Source organism: Pipistrellus kuhlii, unplaced genomic scaffold, assembly GCF_014108245.1.
Source record: "Pipistrellus kuhlii isolate mPipKuh1 unplaced genomic scaffold, mPipKuh1.p scaffold_m20_p_3, whole genome shotgun sequence".
Taxonomy (NCBI): domain Eukaryota; kingdom Metazoa; phylum Chordata; class Mammalia; order Chiroptera; family Vespertilionidae; genus Pipistrellus; species Pipistrellus kuhlii.
In genome coordinates this window covers 109,305,612-109,325,538 of record NW_023425529.1, presented here as the reverse complement: position 1 = coordinate 109,325,538, position 19,927 = coordinate 109,305,612, and the positions used below count along the sequence as shown (strand labels likewise).

The 19,927-nt window shown below is 35.3% G+C and overlaps 1 protein-coding gene across 2 annotated transcripts in view; it reads left to right on the top strand.

The window, feature by feature from the left end:
* RB1 (RB transcriptional corepressor 1) overlaps window positions 1-19,927 on the top strand; it is a 152,568-nt gene that overhangs the window by 114,191 nt on the left and 18,450 nt on the right. For both annotated transcript variants that reach the window (XM_036455243.2, XM_045588665.1), the window contains one exon: window positions 18,415-18,533. In XM_036455243.2, coding sequence (XP_036311136.1) covers window positions 18,415-18,533 — 119 coding nt within the window. The remainder of the gene's footprint in view (window positions 1-18,414; window positions 18,534-19,927) is intronic.

Sequence of the window (19,927 nt, the reverse complement as noted above, 5' to 3'; positions counted from 1 at the left end):
TTTGCAGTTTTGTGTGTATACTTGTTATTGGTGCTTAAAAATAGATAGATTGCTATTTGTCAAATTAAGTTTTTTGTTATTATAAGCTAACTCTTACACGATGCTTGAACCTTAGTAGATACTCACATGTTTGCTAATAAATGAATCATATCAATAAGTCGGAATTTTGTTATAAATTGTCTCTATTGAGGAAGAGCAATAGTAGGAGGGCTGTTTGTTTCAACAGGGAAGATTATTGAATGCTGGTTGTTTTTGTTTTTTTGTTTTGTTTTGAGATATTTAATTAAGGGACCAAAGTAAAATTAAAATACCTTAAAAAAATTTTAGGTTAAGATTTGAAAAATATCAAGTAGCTACTTGCAAGCGAAGTTAAATAAATCCAGGGAATCGAATATATTAATAGATGCTTTTGTATTTGATAGACTCAGACCAAACTGTTATTTTAATGTGAAATTGGCATATTTTTTAAGTTAAGTCTGAATCAACTTGTTTCTTGTATGGGATTTTTAGAGGGTATAAGAACATACAGCTGATTTGAAATTTAGTGAATCTCATTATGTAACTCATTACTTTTTGAATTTTGATTATATCAAGAAACCAGATATAATAACCAGCTAGCCTATGAAGTAGATGTTTTTATGAATCACTACAGTAATTGTATAAACCATTTAGTTGTAAACTAATTTTTATCAATTTGAGAGACAGTAGTATTCTATTAACCATTAAAAATTTAAGGATTTGGGTAACTTCTGAGTTCTTGACTAAATTTCTGCTATAACTGTGGCTTTGAAGAAACAAGAAATCTGATTTTGTTTATGTCCAATTCAAAATAAGCTCATAATAATGTTTGTTGAATGAATAAATAAATGTTTATTGAACACCCACTATAGGCAAATGAATGTATAAACTGGGCTCCTTGGCCATTTTTATTTTCTCTAAAATTTTATAATGGATGGTTAAAGTCTTGATAGTATATGAGTTTTATTATAACCTCTTTTTTTTCACTGCTACCTTTTTGGACTAATGCTGCTCACTCATCTATAAGGCTAATATAATGCCTTATCTTCTTCTAATCCAGCCCATTTCTAGTTTCCTCCTGCCATTCTGTCATAGATCAATTCAGGAATGAATCAACTAATTATTTATTCTCCTCTTGTTTTCAAAAAGAATTAAAGCAGATTATAATTTTAAAACTGTAAAAACAGATGGAAATAAACATTTAAGATTTTAGGATTTTAATGTATGTAATTAATACCTATACTTTAAAACTTTTTAAAGAAAGTCATTGTACACTAGTTAAAAATTTAAATGAGAATTGTGGGAGAAACCATTCTTAAACATTAGTCATATTCACTATTCTAAAATGATTTATTTTGAATACAATAAGTGTTTCCAAAAAGCAAAAAAATTTAAACACAAATTCCTAACACATTAGTAAAAGATTAAAAGCCAATAGTGATGGGGAAGGGCAATGTGTAAAATGATGTTACAAAAATCTAGGCTGCATTTGACACAAAACAGAAAAGAAAAACATAATGAATTATGTAGTTTTAATTTAATGAAATAAAACATTCCAGAGTGTCAAGAGAAAAACTTTTTTTCCTTTAACTCAAATATATTGTGAATCTTTTAAAAAATATATATATTTTATTGATTTTACACAGAAAGGAATTGAGAGGGATAGAGAGTCAGAAACATCAATGAGAGAGAGTCATTGACCAGCCGCCTCCTGCACACCCCCACCGGGGATGCACCCGCAACCAAGGCATGTGCCCCTGACTGGAATCGAACCCGGGACCTTTCAGTCCGCAGGCTGATGCTCTAGAGTAGGGGTGTCGAACTCAATCAGAGAAGGGGCCAAAATCTAAAATCCAGCCTAAATCGCGGGCTGAATGGTTTACTGAACAGTCATAAACTGTCATTGTGATGGAAACGCAGCGGAGTGCAGTGATGACAGCGCGGTGTGGGCCACATTGCAAGGCCTGGCGGGACAGATTTGGCCCGCGGGCCTTGTGTTTGACACATGTGCTCTAGAGGTTCACTGAGCCAAACCGGTCTCGGCTATATTGTGAATCTTTACACATGAACTATTCAATGACTACTGTTGATTGTTTTCTACTAGCAGAACACATGCTATTTTTTATTGGCCCTCAGATCAAGAAAAGCAGTCAATGTCAAAGTGTGGTTCTGAGGAAACATATTTATTGGTAGATTAATATAATCTAACTAGAGGCACGATGCACAAAGATTTGTGCAAGAATAGGCCTTCCTTCCCCTGTCTGCTGGCACCGGCATCCCTCTGGGACCCAGGCTGCTTCCCTCCGGCCATCGCCACCACCCACCAGGAGCATGCTCTGGCCACTCGGAACACACCTCCACCCCTGGCGTGTGTCCGCTGGGGTTAGGGGTGGCACGCAGTCCCTTCCCACCCATCTGCAAGCACAGCTCTTCCTGAGCCATCGTAATGCAGCATCCTTCTGAGCTAATCGTGACCTTTATGGCATCCCAGCCTAATTTGCATATCACCTCTGTGTGTGTGTGTGTGTGTGTGTGTGTGTGTATGGATGGATGGATGGATGGATGGATGGATGGATGGATGGATGGATAGATAGATAGATAGGTAGATAGATAGATAGATAGATAGATTATATGTGGCAATTTGGTTTAAATCACGCTACTTTTGATAGTCTAATGCAAAAACTCTCCACCTGAGAACCTTGAAATATCTGAAACCCCTGTATACATTCCGCCCAGGATTGGGTCCAGGGCTTTGATGAGATTGTCAAATAAGACACGACTAAAAATAGCTAAAAAACTACAGTTCTAAAGAAATGGATTAGAAAATCCTGTAGTCTATTTCTCTGAAATATCTGGAAATCTCTGAAATATTTTGAAAGTTTTTCTCTGTGAGTAGAAGAAATCTAGACTATAGTTGCTAGTGTAGATTCTTTGTTAATGAAGTAAAATAATTGTTAATGGTTAATAAATGTTAACCATTTACATTTTTTATTTAAAACAGGGAAATATGAAAGTATTGTGAAATGAACACAAGCAGAAAATTAAAGACACAATATACGGTCACTTGACCTTTCTAAGTTTCTGCATCTTTGGCTATAAAATTGAGGGAGATGGACTGCTCAAAGGTCCCTTCCTGCTTCTGTATCTGATTCTGATTCTTTGAATACTCTGAATGCTTAAGCTGCCAGTTTGTTTGCTTTTTACTCTTAGGTATAACAAATCAAGGAATCATTTTTCATTTTTTTATATTTAAAGATACATATTTAAGTTTGAAACCAGGTTGTGCAAGAAAAATTCTTTGCTTAACCCAAGAGTTTCATATTATAGGAAGGATTTTGTTATACTGTGAAGAGTAAACATCTTTAAAGCCTTTCCTTTATATTTCTATAGCATTCTTTAAAAAAATATATATTTCTATTGATTTCAGAGAGGAAGGGAGAGGAGAGAGATCAAGGATGAGAGAAAGACATTGATTGGCTGCATGGGGGATTGAGACTGCAACCTGGACATGTTCTCTTGACCAGAATCGAAGAGGAATTCATCAAAGCTTTCAAGTAGTCCCTGATTAAAAGTTTTGATGACCACCAAAACCGGTTTGGCTCAGTGGATAGAGCATCAGTCTGTGGACTGAAAGGTCCCAGGTTCGATTCTGGTCAAGGGCATGTATAATACCTTGATTGTGGGTATAGCCCCAGTAGGGTGTGTGTAGGAGGCAGCTGATTGATGTTTCTAACTCTCTATCCTTCTCTCTTCCTCTCTAAAAAATGAATAAAAATATTAAAAAAACAAACAAACAGTTTTGATGACCATCATTGGGATTGTACCTCAATTATGGCCATCAAAACTTTAAAAAAATAACATTTTTAAAAAAATAACATTTTAGGTACAACTCCAATTATGTGAGATAATGTGAAAAAAAATTGGATGAGAGAATACAATATATGAAACTTAAGTTGAGTAAATTTGTTCAAGTCCAAATGAAAGTGTGGAAAAGTAAAATTTTTAAATGTAACAAAAATATTAAAACTTTATTTATTTTAAATGCAGCAAATGTTTGCCATGATGAGATGTGGCTCTTGAAGATTATTTTCCATCTCAAATTTATAATTAATGAAAAAAGCCAAAGTTTTTTCATTTTGTAATCTTCAGAAGCCTGTTATGATAAATTTTCTGTTTAATTTTAGAATTGAACAGAACTTTTGCAGTTTGAGAAATGAATATTTCTAATTTATGTTGGTATAATATATTTACTTTTTATAAAAAGATTTTTTATCCTAAAGGAAAATTTTATTCTAGAATCATTACTGCAAACACTTAAACCTTTTTGTCACTCTTTACCCAAGTTCAGAGAGTTGATTGAACTAGCTTGTAGAGTTTATAGAAAACTAAAAGTGGATGGGATTGATGATTGAAATAGGTTCAAGCCAAGAGGATAACGGAAATTAAAAGGAGCACGAATTTTGTTGTATATAAGACTTAAAACTTGAGAAAATATGTTTTTCATTGCCAATACTTAGTTTCGTCCTTTTTCTTTTCCTATCTCTGCCTGCTCTCTCTAGCTTTAATCTGCCTCTTGAAATTCTATCACATTTTTCTATGTAAACCTCTCAATCTCATCCATTTCTTTTCAGTACTTCCTCAGTATGTCCTTAGTTTGTCTTCCTTTTAAGACATATTCATGCAATTCAATTATGATTTAAAAAAAAAATGCAACACAAAGTGTTAACAATAGATGTTTGTACAGAATGATGATAAGCTTGAACCAAGTCAGTTAGTTAAAGGGCTTCCAGAGGAGATCATGTCTAAAAAGCCTTTAAAGTTGAATGAAGGTTTCAGATTTCAAATCTGAAGGCTAGAGCCATGCCTGGTAATAATGTCTTTATATAACACTACTAGTATAGTCACATTGCCTTTCTCAGCCAAACCCACAGAAAATGATTTAAGTGACTATTCAGTTCTCGCAAGGATGCTACATAACTAGTTTAATAGTACAGTCCTAGAAGAAAATTCCTTCGTCACATGCAGTGTATGCTTTGGTTTATAAAGGCTTAATTTTGTTATAAAATCTAGTTGAGGAAGGCTAGGTGGCTTGTAGTTTTCAAAAATCTTTCACCTACTTTGGGCAGCAAGGAGCAGTGAAAAAGCAGTTTGTCTAGGTGTTAGTGACTTCGATTCTAGTCCCAGATGTGCTGTTAAAAATTAATGTAACCTTGAGTAAATAATTTAACTTCTTTATTGTGCATTTGTAGAAGGAAAGTACTACTGGACTAGCCTTATGTTTTTATCTAATTTAATCTTTACACTAATTTGAATGACACACAGAGCATATATTGTCTCAATTTTACAGATTACAAAACTGAAATTCAGAGAAGTTGTGACTTGCCTAGAATAGCAGAGTGATTAAATGATGGAGAATGATGAAGCCAGAGCTAGAAACTAGGTCCTCATTATTAAGTACCCAACCCAGTTCCTTATACATGTTTGTCAAATTAAAGAAATTCAATGAGGACATGGAGAGCTGAAACTAGAATTCTGATTTCTTGACATCTGGTCAAGTTTTCCCACTATAATAGGTATCTTACAATATTTCTTTTTTTCTTATTGACATAAAATAATAAAAACTTGCTTTATATCTTAAGTGACTGTTAAGCAGATAAGAGTTTTGTTTTTGTATGTGTAAGCTGTGTAGTCATTTTAAAAACACTATATTCTAAAATTATAATATAAATTTAAATTAATATCTTGGAGTTTCCATTTTCTTTAGATTAAAATCATACTGCAACCTTTCTTCATTTTTAGCTTCATCTTTTTTGAGTAAATTAAAATGGTTATAATTAGGAAAAGTACTATGCCATGTTTTATACAGAGGAAGGAAATATTTCTGCTTCTTTCAATAATTAGAGCAAGGGTTTTCTGTGAATAATAAATTTAATATTTATTAAAAAATCCAGGTACTCCTCAGTTGACTTTGAATAAATAATGACTTATTTAAAATATATATATAAATATATGTATATTTATTTTAATGACTTTGTTTTATTCATTTCCAAGGGGTAGAGATAGAGAAGGATTGCTGTCTCAGGATGTTCCTAAAAAGCTAAATGTTTGTGGCCTAGAAAGCTATTATTTGATATCTGAGTTATTTCATTCCTAGCAATGAAATTGTGTGTATATTAAAAGTTAAGTATATTTATTCCCAAACTTACGTTTGCTGGTTATACATAAAGAGGTGTTTTTTGTTGTTGTTTGTTTATTTGTGTGTTTTTTTTTACTGATTTTTGAGAGAGAGAGAGAGAGAGAGAGAGAGAGAGAGCGAGCAAGAGAAAGAGCAAGAGAGAAACATCACATCCATCTGCTACCTCCTGTACCTTCCTTACTGGAAATTGAGCCTATAATCTGCATATGTGCCTTGACTGGGAATGGAACCAGCGACCTTTTGGTGCATAGGACAACACTCAACTGAGCCACACCAACCAGGGCCATAAAAGCATTTTTTAATGAGTATAAATTTTATATTTAAAAAAAAACTCAAGTAAAATGTTTGTTAAATATATGTATATCATTTAAAAATGATTTCTTATTTAGCTTTTTTTTTAATTAACTGGTGCCAATCTCATCTAACAAATCAACTTCTAAATCAGTAATAATTGGCAAACATAATGGAAAAAAATATTCAATTTAGAAAAAATGCAAACAACAAATACCCAGAAAAAAAGAAGGGCAGTTGAATCTGAAGAGGCAGAGCTTATTTTCAGAAGGTAAGGTAAAGGAATCGAATGAATGGGGGAACGGCCACGATTTAGTATAGAGGAGTTAGAAAGAGAATGAGTATATAAGAAGAAAAGAAAAAAACAATATTCAATAAAATAATAATAATTAAAAATAATAATATATATGCTAAATTATATAAGAAAATTTATATATGTATGTACACACACACACACACACACACACGTATAAATAGTCCCCTATCTATATATTCATCTGTTTTTGAAAAAGGAGAATAGAGAAGAGAGCAGATAAGCCTGAGTTTGGTGATTGAAACTATTTAAGCTTTTAGTAGAAGAAGAGAACAGTGAGGAGAGGAAAAACAAAAGCATAAAATAAAAAAACAAAAACAACAACAAGAAGAAAAAAATTGACTAGGGAAGAAAGAGAAAAGAGAAGGGTGCATGGATTTTAAGTAGGGGAGAGGAAATTAGATATAAGCCAACAGAAGCTACTATAATAGTAATATGTCAATAAAACAGATAAAGATCAATGTTTAAAAAGAAGTAAAAAGAAAGAGAAAAACTAAAGCAAGAACAGGAGAAGAGAAACAGGATGAAAAAGGGTGAAGTGAGGAAGAAAGGGTTGGTATAAAGGAGAAAAAGAGATACAATAAAATGAAAATAAAAAATAAAAATAGAATGTAGAACACTAATCCCTTTCAAAATTTAAAAAGAATAATGGAAGGTTAAAAAAGTAATAATAGTAAATAAAAATAATAAAAATAAAGACTAGAGAAAAAAAAATTTTTTGGTTTCTTAAGTAAAAAATCCTATATAATAAAAAACTAATATGCAAATTGTCCCCATTGGTGGGAGTTCCACCTACTGGGAGTTAGATGTGCACTGACCACGGGGGGCGGGGGAGGGAGCGGCACAGAGCATGGCAGGTGTCAGCGATGCGGTACTGGCAGTGGGGGCCCCAACCAGAATGAGGCCGCAGTGAGATAGTTGAGCAGGTGGACCAGGCCAAGGTGGGTTTGAGCAGGGGCCCCTGATTGCCCTAACACATCGGCCCTGATAGCGGGCAGTCCTAGGGACCCTACCCAGGCACTAAATTTTTGTACCCAGCCTCTAATAAAAAAGTGAAGTAGTGAAGTTTGTTTCAGCTTGGTCTGAATGTCCCATGGGGGCTAATTTAAGACCCCTCTCTGCTCTTCCACCTGCCATGTCTCAGTTTCCTGTTAGGTAGGTAGCACTGTGGTGAAGTTTCCAGTGATCCACCGCTCCTCAGAGTCAGATGCCATAGCCTTGGTTTCAGGCAGATGGGATCAAACTGCCCACTTTGTTTTTCTGCCTGCTTTCAGTCATATTTACACAAGTGTCTATTTCTGACACATCCTCTAGGTGACGGTGTTCATGTATTAGTTTCCAGGACCAAATCGGGCCTCTCAACCCAGTCCCTGAGGCTCCCTGGGGTTATTCAGAAACCCTGTTTCCCTGCGGATCTCAAGGCTGGGTGCAGCTTCGCTGCTGGGAGGGGTCTGGTCTTCAGGAGAAAAATGTTGGTTCAGGGTTGGAGGGATCGGACTGGCCCAGAGCTGGCTTCCTGGTCGTCTCTCCTATTTTGCTCCCAGCTTCCACAAAACCACCTTCCCCTGCATCGCAGCCTTGGTGAGTGTTTGTAATGGAAAGATCCTGTGTACTAGTTTCAGCGAGCAAAAGCAAGGAAAAAATAAAGACAGAGCTAGTCTCTCTCCCCACCGCACTGCACAGCTGGTGCAGAGCTTCAGGCTGCCTTTCTGGGCGCAGCCTCCCGCGGCTGTGGGCTTAGACCTAGAGGCTCCCGCTGCCAGCAGCCCTGTGGACCCCCTTCCACAGTCAAGCACTACACTGTCCCCAAGGGATGCAGATTTGGTGCAGTGCACTCTCCCTCTGAGACTCTAGGCCCCCCAGCCCAGATCCCCAACCCCACCGCTCTCCAAGTGACCTCTGACCTTTCCTTCTGAGATTGTCTCGCCAGCTGTGCTTAATTCACCAATTCTGGGTGGATATTATTCAATTCAGCTGTTTCTTCTATTCACTCCATTAGAAAGCTTGGGATTAATCCACCTATTCGGCCATAATTTTGTCTCCCCAATAGTTTTGTTTTGTTGCAAGAAACACTATAAACAGAGTAGGAAGGAAATGTCAGTCTGTCATATTCCACTTTATATAATAGTTAACGGACAAATTGTTTTACATAAATGTATTAGAATAAAACTTACAATAATTAACAACCCTTTAAAAAAATGGGAAAAGGATCTGAACAAGCATATCATTTTTTTCCCTAACTAAAAATTGGTATTCATTCATTTTTAGATACTTAAATTAATATTTTTATTTCTTAATTTTTGGTCTTCAAAATGAAAATGAATATACATTTGATTAGATTTCTGGTTTTTTTTGGGGGGGGGGTTTGTGTGTGTGTGTTTTTTTAACAAATTCCAGATTTTTAAGATCTTAATTCTATGAACATTATTGCAGATACACTTAAAAGCAGAACACATTTGACTTAAAGCATTTATGCAAACGTTTTGTTGTTAACCTAACTAGAATTCAAAGAAATAAACTGGCTCTTCAACAGATACTGATACTCAAAAGTAAATGGAAGAATAAATCAGTAAGATTCTAAGCCATAGTAATCCATTCTCAGAACAAAATTTCCATAATCACATCTTTCATTGGTTTACTACTTATTAGTGTGATAATTTTAATCAACAGATTTCACATTCTTGAAAAATGTAAGGGTTTCCTATCGATACCAGAAGCTACCAGTGCTGCCTCAGGAAGGTTAGAAACAAAAGACTGGAAGGCCTTCTTAAAGCTCAGCCTTTTGTTGTTGTTTTAGTTACACTAAAGTGACTGTTTCACCTGACCCAAAAAAGGTTGCTGGATTATCATTCTAATTATATAGGTGATAAATAGGCTAGGCACATTAAATTTTTTTTCCTGCTTATGTTATCTTTTTCTCTGGGTATGCAAATACCTATTTGTTCATTCAGTGGCAAATATTTACTGTATACCAAGTGCTCTTCTAGATGCTAGTATAGCAGAAATGAAATGAAATCCCCGAGCTTATGTTTTTTTTATTTGGAGGAGAAAGGGGATCAATAAATAAACAACTATTAAGTTGTTCATATGGTGACAAGTTCTCTGAAGGAAAATACATATTGGAGGAAAAGAGGGATGTTTTGAATAGAGAGTTCTAGGAAGGGCTGGTTGATCAGGGGCCATTTAAACCGAGACTGAAAAGAAGTGAAGTAATGAATCATATGGATATCTCAAAAAATTAGCCTTTAACTGATAAACAATCTTTAAAAAGGTCTTCTTCAGCCGGGACCGGTTTGGCTCAATGGATAGAGCGTGGGCTTGGGGACTGAAAGGTCCCGGGTTCCATTCCATTCAAGGGCACGTACCTTGGTTGCAGGCATATCCCCAGTAGGGGGTGTGCAAGAGGCAGCTGATCGATGACTCTCATCAATGTTTCTAATTCTATCTCTCTCCCTTCCTCTCTGTATAAAATCAATAAAAAAAAAAAGGTCTTCTTCAATCTGTATTTCCAGCCTCATCTTCCATAACTTTACTTACCAGGTTCATGTCCCCAAGATTTTTATAGCAATTGGAAATATCTAAATGATGTTTCAAATTGATAAAATTCTGTATCTACTTTGAATTTTTGTTTTGCATGACACCTCATAAACTGGAATTTTTTTGTTTGTTTTTGGCTACTTGATAGTGTTCTTCAAACTAAATACTTCCAGGAGGGTACCTGTCTACCCTGTTTCCCCGAAAATAAGACAGTGTCTTATATTAATTTTTTCTTCCAAAGTTGTACTAGGTCTTATTTTCAGAGGATGTCTTATTTTTGGGGAAACACGGTATCATTAAAAAGATTGATAGTTCCATTTCAAGTCAGATCCCACCTTGACTTCTGCCTCCCTGAAACTTTTTTTTAGGTTTTTCTTTTACTCCTTGATGCTTTGTCTAGTACCCTATTACCTCAAGGGACTGAATGTTTTTCTCCTGAGTTCAGTTTCCCGGGTAGCAGGGACATCTGAGTCTATATCAGCTGACTTCCTTGTCTTCTGAAATTATTTATCCTTGAATAAGCATCTAGGTTAGGACCTTAAAGATACTTATATCTAACTAGGGGCCCAGTGCACAAATTTGTGCACCCTGAAAGGAACTGTGGGCGGCAAGGCTGTAGTGTGTACAAGGGAGGGTCTTGGCCCATCCTCTGTGCCCTCCCAGCCCCCGGTCCCCTGTCTGCTGGCAGCCCCACTCCCGCTGCTCCCACACACTAAGAGCACCAGTTCCCCTCAGACCTGCTGCCTTCCTTTCTCTTCAGTATTGTAGAAGGGAAGTTGTTAATTTTTGAATGTTTAATAAAGTTCACTTGTGAAGCCCTCTTGTCCAGAACTTTTAATTGTTGGGAGATTTTTTAAAAAATGTATTTTTTATTGATTCTTCACAGAGAGGAAGGGGAAGAGATAGATAGCTAGAAATATCGATGAGAGAGAATCATGGACTAGCTGCCTCCTGCACATCTCCTACTGGGGATGTGTCCACAACCAACGTACATGCCCTTGACTGGAATCAAACCTGGGACCTTTCAGACCGCAGACCGATGCTCTATCCACTGAGCCAAACCAGTTTCGGCTGTTGAGAGATTTTTTTTATTATTATTTTGATTTTGTTAGTAGTCACCAGTTGTTTCAGACTTTGTTTTTTTTTTACTCAGTTATGGAAGATTGTATGTTTTAAGGAACTTACCCATTTCTTCTCTATTGTCTGGTTTGTTGACATAGAATTGTTCATTTGGTCAAAGATTTTTCTACGTTTATAATGGTTTTCTGCAAGCTCACTTCTCCAATGATTACGATATCACTCTTGCTGAAAGTTTTTCCAATGTCCATTCCATTGATAACTGCTGTCTCCATATATGTACTCTGGTAATAATGGATAATCTTAGTATTTCTATGGTGTCAGTTGTCACTTTTATTTCTGATTTTATTTGGGTCTTTTTTTTTCCTTTTTTCTTGATGAGTCTGTTTAAAGGTTTATCAATTTTATTTACTATCTTTTCAAAGAATCAGCCCTTGGTTACATTGATTTTTTTATACTCTATTTTATCTATTTCCACTGTGATCTTTATTTTTTCTTTCTACTAACTTAGGGCTTACTTTACTTTTTGTTTTTTAATTTTTAGTTCTTTTTGTTGTAATGTTAGATAGTTTATTTGAGATTACTCTTGTTTTGTGCAGCAAGCCTGTATTGCTATGAATTTTCCTTCTAGAGCTGTTTTGGCTTTGTCTCATAGATTTTGGGACTTTTTGGGACCTGTGTGTGTGATTTGTCTCACAATATCTTTTAATTTCTTCTCTTATCTCATTTTTTAAATTTTAATTTTATTTATTTTTTACAGAGAGTAAGGGAGAGGGATAGTTAGAAACATCAATGAGAGCGAAATATCGATCAGCTGCCTCCTTCATATCCCCTACTGGGAATGTGCCTGTAACCAAGGTACATGCCCTTGACCAGAATTGAACCTGGGACTCCTCAGTCTGCAGGTCAACACTCTATCCACTGAGCCAAACCAATTAGGGCCCTTACCTCATTTTCAATCCATTCATTGTTTAGTGGCATATTATTTAGCTTCTATGTGTGTGTTTTTCATTTTTCCCCATTGTAATTGATATCTAGTTTTATACCATTGTGATTGGAGAAGATGCTTGGTAAGATTTCTTAAAGTTATTGAGGCTTATTTTGTGTTCTAACATTTGGTCTATCCTGGAAAATGTTCCATGTGTGCTTGAAAATAAAGTATATATTATGCTTGTTTGGGTATAATTCTCTAAACATAACAAATCTTTTTGATCTAATGTGTCATTTAAGGCCATTGTTTCCTTGTTGATTGATTGATGCTAATGTGTATTAAAGTGTGCTACAATTACTGTTAATCTCTCCCTTTATGTCCATCAATGTTTTCTTTCTGTATTTAGATTCTTCTAAATTGTATGCATAAATGCTTATCAGTTTGTATCTTCTTATAGGATTGATACCTTTATCATAATGAAATATTCTTATTGTCTCTTATTATAGCCTTTATTTAAAGTCTATTTTGGCTGATGTAAGCTTTACTATTCCAGTTTTGTTGTTGTTGTCTTTTTCCATCTCTTTGCTTTAATTCTGTGTGTCTTTCAGTCTGATGTGGTTCTCCTGTAGACAGCCCCTTTGCCCACCTCCACCTACCCCACCTCCCTTTTCCTCTAGCTATCACCACACTGTTGTCTGTGTCTATGTGTTAAACATAGATATGTGGATTGTTTTTGCTTAATCCCTTCATTTTCTATCATCCAGCCCCTAGTCCCTCTCCCCTCTGATAGTTGTCAGTCTGTCCCAAGTATCTGTGCCTCTGTTTCTATTTAGTTCATCAGCTTATTTTGCTTATATTAGATTTCATATATAAGTGATATCATATGGTATCTGTCTTTCTTTGACTGGCTTATTTCTCATAACGTGATAATCTCCAGGTCCATCCATGCTGCTTTTTATGGCTGAGTGTTGTTCCATTGTGCATATGGACTGCAGCTTTTTTTATCTACTCATCTACTGATGGGCTCTTGTGCTATAGTCAGATCTTGGCTAATGTAAATAATAACTTTAATGGACATAGAGGTGCATATATTCTTTCAAATTAATGTTTTGGGTTTCTTCAAATATAATCCTAAAAGAGGGATTGCTGAGTCAAAAGGCAGGTCCATTTTTAATTTTTCAAGGAAACTCCATACTATTGTCCACAGTGGATGCATCAAGTCTATATTTTTACCAACAGTGCGCAAGGCTTCCTTTTTCTCCACATTCTTGCCTGTACTTGTTGTTTGTTGATTTATTGCTTATAGCCATTCTGACAGGAGTAAGGTGATATCTCAGTGTGGTTTTAATTTGCATTTCTCTGATGATTAATATGTCTATTGACCATATGTATGTCCTTTTTGGAGAAGTGTCTATTTAGGTCCTTTGCTTATTTTTTAATTTGGTCTTTCGTCTTTTTGGTATTGAATTGTATAAGTGTTTATATATTTTGTTAATTAACCCCTCGTCAGATGTATCATTGGTAAATATGTTCTCTCATTCAGTGGTTTCCCTTTTCATTTTGCTGATGGCTTATTTTTCTGTACAAAACTTTTTACTAAATTTAACCAAGGAGGTAAAAGACCTGTACTTGCAAAATTATAGTGCCTGGTGTGTTTCCATCTTTGGAGCGCTGGTTGAGTGTGAGTGAGTCTGTGTGCAGACCCAGGAAATGGATGCCTGGGTTTCCAGCCGCCCTCCACCTCTCCCAAACAGAGCTCCTCCTGATTTTCACAGCCAGATGTTGTGGGAACTACTCTGCTTGGCGCTGGTACTCTGGGCTGAGGATCCCTGTGTGGGGCTGGGACCCCTCACTTCTCAGGCGGACCTCTGCCACCAGGATATTACTCCTGATTCTCTACTGCCACACGTGAGTGTGGTACCTGCCTGTTTTTCATCTCCACCCTCTTATCAGTCTCGATGTGGTTTCTTCTTTTTATCTTTAGTTATAGGAATTTGGTTCATCTGGTATTTAGATGGTTCTCCAGAGTGACTGTTCTATAATTTATCTATAATTGTTGAGTGTGGTCATGGGAGGAGGTGAGCATAGCGTTTAACTGCTCTGCTATCTTGACTGGAAGTCATTCTGGCTTGTTAGTTTTTTTTTTACTCATTAGGTTTTGAGAATTCTTTATATCTTCTAGATACTGGCCTTTTATTTAGTATATAGTTTACAAATGATTATTTTTAGTAGATTCTTTTTTATCCTCTCCACATTGTCTTTCTTATAGGAAAAGTTTTTAATTTTGACAAAGTCTAGTTTATCAGGTTGTTGTGTGTGTGTGTGTTTTTTTTGTGTGTTTTTGTTTTTGGATCATGTGTTAGTGTCAACTCTAAGAACTAGGTCCTAAAGACTCTCCCCTGTGCTTTAAATAAAAGTTTTATAGATTTATTTTTTTATATTTAAGTCTATGTACTATTTCAGTTTATTTTTGTACAAGGTTCATTCATTTTCTTTCTTTTTTCCTCTCTCTCTCCTCTCTCTTTTCTTCCATTTCTTGCCTATAGATATTCAGTTGTTTTAGCACCATTTTTTTTGTAAAGTCTATTCCTTTTCCATTGATTTGTTTTTATACTTTGTTAAAAAGGGAACAGAGATAGGTGAGACCAATAGATGTATGATTTAAACTAACCATATTAATATGTAAATGTAAGTGGTCTAAACACCTCAATTAAAAGACAGAGATTAAATTAAACTGAGAAAAAATTAATTTCTTGTGCTATCTATAAGAAACCAATTTGAAACATAAAGACATAAATAAGTTAAAATAAAAGCATGAATCAAAGATTTGGTGCCTAGATGTAAGTGAGAACAATTCTAAGATTTGTACTGTGGGTGATCAGGTAGTTATAACACAGTTAACCAAAGGGCCATATCTTATTGGTGATGAGGGTAATGAATTCATGTTAATGTTTGATCATATTAGTATTTGAAATGTTGCCATATGTACATACATGCAGACCTGAGGTCTCTAGTTGGAAATAATGGATCTGAAACTTAAAAGAGTAGTTGTAGTCATAAATGTAGACTTAGGAGTAATATAGGTATAATTAAAGCCATGATAGTGGTTCAACCATACATACTGGCAAGAGGATCCTGAGGAATATCAATATTAAGTAGTGAAGTTAATAGGAAGAACTGTCAGAAAGGTCAAGGCCTGCTCCAAATTTGTATTCTGGTTTCCATTTGCAAGTCAAAATGGTCTCATAATGATTTGGCTTAGAATAGTACAAAACATTTCCTGTAATGTTAAGTCCAATAACAATTCTTAAAATACCCAGAAAACAATAGCAATTCCTGTCTTCCACTTTCCCTATTGTTAATTTTTCTGCTAGCACTGGACACCTTGTACTAGCACTGGACAGCTTGTTGGATGACCAAATTATCTTTTAAGATCACCTTGGCTTAACTAGCCTTTTAAGTCTTTTACTCTCTGGAAAAGTTCATGCTTGCTTTAGAAATGTATTTAATTATGATAGATGTAGAATAGGCATAGAATAGCTTCTACTTTTTCTATCACATTATTCAGTGTGATTTATACTAATCTTGATTACAGAGTCTGGTTTCCTTCACAAGATTAAGTGGCAAAATAGAGTGGAGTATTGTCCAAAGAATGATTATGCTGACAGTTAATTAAGTAGATACATAATGACATGAGACAGCGTGGCTGAGTCCAAGAGGATAACTGCTATCTTAGTCTGGATGAAAACAATGCTATAGATATGAATACATAAATTTCCAAAAATTAAACATGCCATTAAATATTTTCTTTACAGTTAAAAACAAAAACAAAACAGTTGCTCTATTAATTATCCTGTGTAAGAAATTTTCCTAAAACTTAGCAACTTAAAACAACTAACATTTATTATCTCCCACAATTTCTTAAGATCAGGAATCTGGGGGTGGCTTCACCCTATGGTTTTGGCTCTGATTCTGTCAGAAGAGATCCTCAAGTTTGCAACCAAGGCTGTAGTCAGTTTAAGGCCTTATTGGAATTGGAGAATCTGCTTCCAGGTTCACTCAGATGAATGTTGGTAGCCCTCGTTTCTTCAACTGGCTGTTGTCCAGAGACTTCATTTGTTTGCCATGTGAACTTCTCAGTACATGGCAGCTGTTTTCCCCAAAGCAGGAGATCCTAGAGAGAGAAAGTGCCCACGATGAAAAATGCAGGTTTTTATAAGCTAATCTTAGAAATAACATACCATCATTCCTGCTGTATGCCATTGACTACACAGACTAACTTTGGTACAGTATAGGAGGGATCTATGTGAGGGTGGTAAATACCTAGTGGCAGGAATTATTGGGGTTATCTTAGAGGCCAGCAGCCACAGTTGATATTTAGTATCAGTTAGAAAGCAAATTATATCAGTTTTTTTTTTCTTTTGCTGTATTTAACTTAACCCATGATATAACTATGTTATATAACATTTTGGAAATATATATTGAGTGTTCATTATACAGGAGGCACTGAGATTTTAAGAACTCTTGAAAGTCCTTCCTGTTTCCTGTTAGTCACCTGCTTAAAATCCTTCATTGAGTTTATCTCTCATTCTTTCTTTGCTATGCAATCTATTATATGTTTTATTTTATGGTACAAATTATTTTAGTCTTAAGAGTTTATGCCCCAGGTGGTAGTCCTGCGTATTTTGCACTTATCTTATTTACTTATCAAAACAATCCTATCAAAGTTACAAGTAAGCTATGTGAAATTTTTCTGACTTATTTTATTTAAAATAACTTTTTTCTTTAGGACTCAAATCAAGTATAATCTCTTCCAGGAAGCCCTTATTTGGATTAGTTGTCCCTCTCTTGATTTGTATGACAGCCTGTGCAACGTATCACTCTGTATTGAGATTTTTAACCATTTATTTTCTTCATTAGATTAGAAACTGTAGTATATGGGTAAAAACAAAGGCTCTGGCATCAAAAAACTTGGTGCCAAGTGCTGGATCCACCTCTTTCTAACTGTGACTTTGGGCAATGTACTCTTAGCCCACCTTTCTTCACTTGTAAAATAACAGTGGGAAAAAAATAGTACTTTTCTCCTAGAATTTGTTGTGAGAAGGAAATACAAAGTACTTAATGCTATTCTTGGTAGTCAGTGTGTTATTGATAAGCTCTCCGAAGCCAAAATTTTAAATTACTGATTCAATTATTTAATAGTTTGTAGGATTATTGAGGTTATGTTATTTCTTTTTTTTTTTTTTTGAGTTTTGCTCATTTATGTTTTTGTGGAATTGTCCACTTGATGTAAGATTTCTAATATATTGACATAAAATTATTCATAACAATTCCTTATTATCTTTCTAATCTTTTTAATGAAGGTCCCACTTTTTGTTATTAATACTCTTTATCTGTCTCTTTTTCTTAGTCAATGATCCTGCTAGTTTATTTCGTTTTATTATTTCAAATAACCGATTATTAGGCATGTTGATCAAACCGTATTTTATCTTTTTCTTCAGTTTCATTAAATTCTGCTTATATCTTCACTATTTCCTTTTTTTTACCTTCTTAGTTTTTTTCTGTCTTTTTTTTTCTAACTTAAAATTTCTTTACTAATATAAACATTTAAAGATATATATACATTTTCCTAGTCCTTTTTTTTTTTTTTTTTTTTTTTTTTTTTTTTTTTTTTTTTTTTTTAATAATACTAAAATTGACACTTGGTATTTTCAAAGTGGAAAACAAGTTCTCATTCCGAGCGTGGCCAGTGTGGCTCAGTGATTGAGCATCAACCTGTGAACCAGGAAGTCATTTCCATTCCCAGTCAGGGCACATGGCTAGGTTGCGGGCTCAATCCCCAGCCAATCAATGATTCTCTCTTGTCATTGTTATTTCTATCTCTCTCTCTCTCCCTCTGTCTTACTCTTTGAACTCGATAAAAATATATTTTTTAAAGATCTCATTCTGACTTCTACATTAGTGCTGACCATGTCAAAAATATTATTTTGATATGTAAATGGGAAAATCATACTTACCAATGTTGTTTTAATATCATTTTGTTTCATATAGGATTCACCTTTATTTGATCTTATTAAACAAGCAAAGGACCGAGAAGGACCAGGTGACAACCTTGAATCTGCTTGTACTCTCAACCTTCCTCTCCAGAATAATCACACTGCAGCAGATATGTAAGCTGAATATATTTTGTGTTATCTATTTGACCTACAAATGGATTTGAGCATAGTATAATGTGAGATACTATATAGTAAAGCTCTAGGGATTAGAATTTTGAATAAGAACACTGTTGCTTTCAAAAAGAAGGAATATAGCCGAAACCGGTTTGGCTCAGTGGATAGAGCGTTGGTCTGCGGACTGAAAGGTCCCGGGTTCGATTCTGGTCAAGGGCATGTACATTGGTTGCGGGCACATCCCCAGTAGGGGGTGTGCAAGAGGCAGCTGGTCAATGTTTCTCTCTCATCGACGTTTCTAGCTCTCTATCTCTCTCCCTTCCTCTCTGTAAAAAATCAATAAAATATAAAATAAAATAAAAGAAGAAAGAATATAGAATGCATAACTCAATTAAAGGTCATATAATTAAGGTGGTACAAAATGCTACCGAAATCACTCAGGTTTGGTGTAATGAGGACAGTTTTCATGACAAAGATACCAATTTAATAGCCCTTAGAGATTGAATAGGATTTCAACATGTAAACTGGAGAGGATGGAGGAGACAGAAAAGTGTTCCAGGAGTCAGAAATGGCATGAATTTCAAAGCTTAATAGCCAGGAAACGTTTTACAGGGAGTTAGATCAGTGCATTTGGAGTGAAGCATGGGATAGGCACAGGGCCTAGAGTGGCATATGAGATTAAAACAGTTGATAAATGTATGATAATGATGGAAGAAGAAAGCAATAGCTAACATTTACTGAGGGGTCACTGTGTGCTGAACAGTTGCCTAAGTACTTCAGATTCTTTCTTCTTTTTTTCCTATTTAATCTTCCCAACAGCCCTGTAAGGTAGCAGATACTGCTATCAGCCTTGGTTACCTATAAAACAGGAATTAGATCAATAAGGTAACTTGCCAAAAGTCCACAGAAATCAAACCCAAGCAATCTGACTCCAAAGCCCATGTTTTTAAACATTCCAAATGCACTGCTTTTCATAGAAATGTTATGTTTCTGTTGAGTTCTCTGTAAGCATTGACATTACAGTGTCCCCGATTAGCAGACACTATTTTCCAGGGATGTCGATTCCCTGATTCCCTGCTAGCTTGTATGTCTAGCATATGGACCCTCTGCCTTCACATATAAATTTATTTGCTAGATAATACATTAATATAAGTAAGTCAAGCCTTATCTTTTCTTTCATATAACAAGGCATTTGTCAAGAGTTGTTCTAGCAGTAGGAATACAAAGGCGAATAAGGTGGACTAGATCTTTCCACTCCTAGAGCTTACATTCTGGAGGAAGGAAATAGACAGTGAACATGTCATCTAATACCTGGGATGATTTTAGAGTACAATAAGTTCTGAAATGAAAATAATAAGAGCATGGTGAAAGAAAGAAAATGAGAGGGATAGAAT